Below are 6,000 nucleotides of genomic sequence, written 5' to 3'. Positions count from 1 at the left end.
ATTCTCTGTCTTGGCTGTAACGTGGGTATTGTTTTGGCATTACAGCCCCTCGCGTCTACGAGCAGGCCTAGGATTTTGACTGAGTCGACTCTAGGAATTTTGTGTCCACTCGCATTAATGCCACGGGGAGCTGGTTTAAAGGTGTTAGACCTCTAACTCCTTGCCTTGCCGGTCTGTAAAGGTAACAGCTCCGACTTACTCGAGACAGCTTGAGACCCTTGTCCGCGAGGTAGGTCTCCGTCTCGTCCCAGGCCGCTGTAAGCTTGCTCGATGTCCGCTAGGGACCCCCTGGGCACCAAATCGTGATGTCATCCGCGTAAAGTGCGTGACCTATGCCCCGGAGGCCACCAAGCCGGTCTGAAAGACCCTTCATACTATGTTGAAGAGCAGCGGTGAGATAACTGAACCCTGGGGGTACCCGAGGTCCCAATTTTGTATTCGCTCGACCGAATCTGCTCCGCTTGAATAGTAGCAGTCTGTTCATGAGGAACGACCTACAAATGGCCTGGAATTTGACTCCCAGGCCCATGCCCGCCGTGGCCTGCAGTATGTATCGATGGACACTGTATCAAACGCCCCAGAAAAATATTTTTTTAATTCCCCGACTTTTACGATACTGCCTAATGCGAATTCTGAGCGCAGCTTTTTAGGCGCTTTGATTTTGCAATAAATTGAGGCAAATGCGTCTGCTTCGGTGGCGTGCACCTCTGGATTCTGGCGTAGGCGGCGTTCAGCCTCTGCTCGGGCAGCTCGTTTAGAAGCAGCGGCAGACGATGCAATTCGACCAGCTGTGTCGCTCATTGTTCACAAAGAACTGGCTTAGACCAACATGTATATAGGTACACGGTTTACATTAAGAAGGGAACGCCGTGAGTAGCGTGACTGGCGCGGACAATTTCGTGCAGCCCATTTCGCATCAACCGCCGCAGAAGGAGCGTAGCGCGACAGCCTCGCTAACCGCGGAAGGCAGCGCGTGGCCGCGTTCCACAACAGCCGACGCACGACGGCGTGCAATACTGTGGCGCCGCGGGTGGCCGCCGCGGAACCTGTCATCTCGCCACTGTCGTTTCCTTCTCCTCGCGCTCTCCTCGCTATCTATCTCCTCGATCTATCGGTTACGCCGGCTCCGCTCAACGCAGGAACGGGCGCCTAAGGGGGCGCTCTAAAATTAAGTCAGCTTTGCACTGGCGGTGCCAAGCCGTATGAAAGTGTCGTGCTGTATGGCCTTTTTTGTTTCTCTTTATTTTAACACGAAAGTATTTTATGTCAGGGTCCACCAAGATTTCAGTGACGTATTCCGTCACGGGAATGACGTGAAAAAAATGCACACCATCAGATGGCAAAGAAAAAAAAAACATGGCTGATCCCTCCGTCATAGGAATCGGTATAACACGAAAGTGAAACCTGTCTTCACAGAAGTAGTGCTTATTGTGTAGTGATATATGAGAGCTTGTGCAATGTCTATTCGTGTTTGGCGGCTATAGCGCCGTTTGACGTGGATGCACCCATGTTGACGCCTAGTGGCACGTCTCCATCGCGACGACTAACGCCCATGATCATGATTAAGCCGTTGTGGTAGCTGAAGTTGTGAACATATATTTGGACACAGCGAATCGTGAATCTCGCGTAGAGATGACATCAACAAGCTGAAAATCAACACTGGTACCCGGTATGCACTTCTTCAAAACGTCGTCAATTAACGAGAGAAACGGCACGGTGTGCGCTTTCTGGCAATGGGTAACAGACGCCTGTGCTAATACATACACTATCTCTCTGCGCTTCAGCAGCACGGGAGGCAGAGGTTCGTAGCTTGAGCCGCAAACGCGTGCGTCCCGCTGGCCTCTGCCTCGCTCCACCAAAGCACGACATTCGCCCGTCGAAATCGTGTCCTTTCTGGAACGCATATTGCAGCAGTTTTGTTAGTCGGTACTCTCGCAATCGAAGCAGTCAGCAGCGGATAAATCCCGTTGGTGCATGTGGAAGATGCACTACTCTGATGAGCCGGCGCAAACTAACACGAATGAAATACAAAGAACGTAACGGCGTCTAGGGTGCCTCGGCGACGTCAGCGCGGCCAGTGTCTCTCGCTGGTATTGAGACGCTTTAACCATGACTTCCGATATCGCGCGCAATCTCACACACGGCGCGTTGGCGTCCATTTACCCGTTGGCATCCATTTTATCAACGTCATATCTGTAACGGATGTACTTGGTGGACCCCGGCATAAAAAGCTTTCGTGTTGAAAAAAAGCGCCGTCACCGGGAGTCGAACACACAACCTCTCGGTCCGCGATAACAGATTCCGGGCACGCTATCCACAATTTTTTGCTGGGCGGTAAAAATATTGGAGTATTTATTAATGCGAACGCATCTATTGGGTGGAAGTCTGGTTAGCCTTGAGAGTGTTGCACCTCATGTGTGAAACGCAGTATAAAGAACGTTTCTAAGCGTTCTTTTTACAAAGAGTGCAGAGAAGACCTGTATTATTTTGCCATACTATTTCAGGTGTATCTGTCGGAGCCAGTTCCCTGAAGATGGGAAAGCAGGTGCAGATTGTATCCGTCGGGCCAGACCACACTCTCCAACTGAATAAAAAGGAACTGGAAAGAATTCTACTGGCTCCCAACGTTAAGGACAAGCCTGTTGCCCTGGTGTCTATAATGGGCGCCTTCCGCCAGGGCAAGTCTTTCCTAATGAACTTCCTGATGCGGTACCTTCGCAGCCATGACAAAACGAATTGGATGGGTGACGAGGACACTCCGCTCGAGGGGTTCAGCTGGAGCACAGGCACCGAGCGGAACACCATAGGCATACATGTTTGGGATGAAGTGTTCCTGGTAAGATGTCGACTCTTTTTTCAGTGTTGTTCATACGTAGTTACTCAACTTACATGTTCGCAGGTCCGTACGCCCACAGGCGGCGAGTTGGCCGTATTGCTGATGGACACACAAGGGGCTTTCGACAGTGACACTTCGGCAGATGAGACGGCCAACCTTTTTGCCCTGAGCATTCTGACAAGCTCAGTGCAAATTTACAATATTTCAAAAAACATTCAAGAAGACCACCTCCAGCACCTTCAGCTCGTCGCGGAGTATTGCATGGAAACTCAAGAGGTATTGCAGGAAGCTGCGATGCGTATTGTTTGTTACAAACCTGCTTTTGCATAAGGGTGTTGGTTCATGCGATTGCGCTCAAACGTAACCTATGGTATTCCTTTCAAAACTGTTGGGCTCTTAACGGATGTTGGAAAATGAATAATATTTTTAAAACCTTGGGGGCCAAATAAACATGGTTATTTTGACTACCTTTAAAGATGTTATAAAGCAGGAGCTCTACCCATAATGTGCGGATAGCAACAGTACGCCATACTTCAATATCTTATATGCAGGTCACCGAGCCATTAAAGTACAGGTTCGGTAAGGGTTCAACGCGTTTGAGTTTTGCGAACGTATTGAACTAAAGTCACGTCATTATACTCCAAGCCATAGTGGGGGCGAGTAACTTTAGGGGCGAGGAGTTAGTGTCGCCCTCTGTCGGGTGCGCCTCTCTTGCTTACTAGGTAGAATAACGCCGGCGCGCTACTCATAGGTTTGGCTGTCGGCGCACTGCGAAAACACGACGCAGACGCCGGCCTGGTCATTTTTGTGAATGATTTCGAAACGAGGGAGGTTTTCAGAGTGAAAACAGTATTCTTGAATGAACGAAAAGAAAGCACAATTTTTCACGGGCGCTCTCTGTTTAGAGAGTATGTTGAGGTCACACGGCGCGCGTGGCCGCGCTCCTCGGACCACCTAGCGGGCGGCACGCGCATTAGCTGCGCGTCGCCACCGCCGGGCTAGACCGCACGCGCGCTTCTTTTCTTACGGCCTTCTCACCCGCCGCGAAAGCAATGGGAGAGTTTCTCAGTATGTTTCGCCGCCCGTCGGCGGTAGGGGCGCTGCGACCCTGACCGTGCATCTCCTGCGCCGCGCACTCGGCACAAGAGCGTTGCTCGATGTGAAACCGCGGAATGGGGGTTCTCGACGGAGAGGGGGGAGGGGGATTATTCAGGAAGTCTGGGGTAGAGGGAGGATCGTCTCTTAAAAAAAAAAAAAAACTAATGTTATCAGACGGCTCGCCGCATAATGTAGGTATGCATGTGCCCGTGGATAATACAAGCTTAGACTCAGTAAAACTGTGGAAGAATCGGCTAACGAGGCATAATGCAGGAGGGTAGCGAATTGGGCGAGTTGGAAAATGCTCATGATGATTAGCGCAAACGCAACATGGACGAAAAGAAGAAAAAACGACGACACAAGCGCTATCTAACAACTGAATGTTTATTGGAAAAATCACAAATATATATGTAAAAGAAAGAGAAAAAACAACAAACCCGCACATGCGCCAAAGATAATTGACAGATAAAAACGTGTAGGCTAACAAAACTACGGCCTTTCCAGGAAAGACATTTCCTCATCAATCAAAGCGATAGAAGGGCATGCCTACGCAGTTCTCTTAGTCATATATTTGCGATTTTTCCAATAAACATTCAGTTGTTAGATAGCGCTTGTGTCTTCGGTTTTTCTTCTTTACGTCCATGTTGCGTTTGCGCTAACCATCATGAGGCATAAAGCAGGAGGCATGAAGCACTGGCAACGATCAGAGAGAGAGATAAACAACGCTGCACCTGTTCTGCAAGCAGAGAGCACCAAATACCTTTGGCCCTTGGTCTCGTTAGACAACGAGGCCGCAATTAAGAGAGGTCGCTTACATAAATTACGAGCACGCCTTCCCCTTGCTAGCTATTTTCTATTTCTTTATTTTTCCAAATATATTTGGAGTGGTTTTCAGGGCTAAAAGCTGCAGTGTGCAGCTTGACAGCTCTTTGAAACACGTACGTGAGTTGTATCTCTAAGGGTTGAAAATAACTGCGTATAGAGAGAAAGAAAGTAACAAAACAAGAGAGGACTCTTGCTGCTGAATAACCCCTTCGGACGGCACGCCCCGAGAGTGGTGGTCTGCATTGTCAAGGTGTTAACACCACCTGGAAACATTAATTCTGGGGACCCCGAGCTCTTTCGCGTTCCTTTTGTTTGCGTCAGGATGGCTGGGCCGTAAAATAAGACACAATAGAAAACGCAACGCACGACACACAGTTAAAAGGGAAAAAGAAGTTTGCATTTAATTCTCAACAACTTGGTTACAACGCAAAACTCATAACACAAAGTCGCATAGGCATATTCGCGCTACTAACAACGCACAACCGCTCTAATCGCACCGCTCAAACGCACAACCGCTCAAATCGCTCGCACTTTTCAGACTCTCCTGTCGCTTATTATTACAGACCTCGGATGTGACTCTTGCGCTGCGCTGCTGACGACCAACAACAGGCAGCATCAGCTGTACAAGCTACTGCGAGCACAAGACAGGAACGAACTACACTACCCGAGGCCTGAGTTTCTAGCTTTTTTGGTCAAGATAGTAGTCTTTTTTCGATAAGGCCTCTGAACACCTGCCACGCAGGAATGTGCTAGAAGTTTTGGAAACAGCAGTCCAGCCCTACTTGCAACGCGCTCCCATCTTAAGCTACCCTGAAGGCATTGACGACAGCCACTCCCGACGATCCGCAGATCTCATAGCCGAAAAATTGCTAAGATTTTTCCTCGTCAATCACTTAAACCAACTGACTGACGCAAACGACAAGCCTTCCACCTACGCACACAATATGCCGACTAGGAAGCATTTTAGGTTGTGAACGAGACATTTGTGAAGTCCGGAAAAGTTTTCACTTGAAAGGGTTCAACTATTTGCGAGTGCTTACGAGCAATAAATATTTATTTCTAAACCTCAGAATGTCTACACATTTGATGGCGGAGAGCTGTACTCCCGGCTCTTGAATTTATACGTTTTTCAATAAGCTTAAGCGCGATGCACGTTGCGCATATAAGAAGTCAAAATAAACCATTTGTGCGTCTTCAACGATTAGGCAACTTGTTTTTCAACGCGCGGTGAGGGAAGAAGC

At 48.9% G+C, this 6,000-nt stretch overlaps 1 protein-coding gene across 1 annotated transcript in view; it reads left to right on the top strand.

Moving 5' to 3' along the window:
• The first annotated feature begins 500 nt into the window (after positions 1 to 500).
• LOC119402773 (atlastin-1) overlaps positions 501 to 6,000 on the top strand; it is a 35,736-nt gene continuing 30,236 nt past the window's right edge. Inside the window, exons 1-3 of the mRNA XM_037669847.2 lie at positions 501 to 546; positions 2,505 to 2,836; positions 2,900 to 3,112. Of these exons, the coding sequence (XP_037525775.2) occupies positions 501 to 546; positions 2,505 to 2,836; positions 2,900 to 3,112 (591 nt within the window). The remainder of the gene's footprint in view (positions 547 to 2,504; positions 2,837 to 2,899; positions 3,113 to 6,000) is intronic.

The sequence above is a fragment of the Rhipicephalus sanguineus genome, chromosome 8, assembly GCF_013339695.2.
Source record: "Rhipicephalus sanguineus isolate Rsan-2018 chromosome 8, BIME_Rsan_1.4, whole genome shotgun sequence".
Lineage (NCBI taxonomy): Eukaryota > Metazoa > Arthropoda > Arachnida > Ixodida > Ixodidae > Rhipicephalus > Rhipicephalus sanguineus.
Note: the sequence above shows the minus strand (reverse complement) of the source record. Positions and strands in the feature narration are given on the sequence as shown.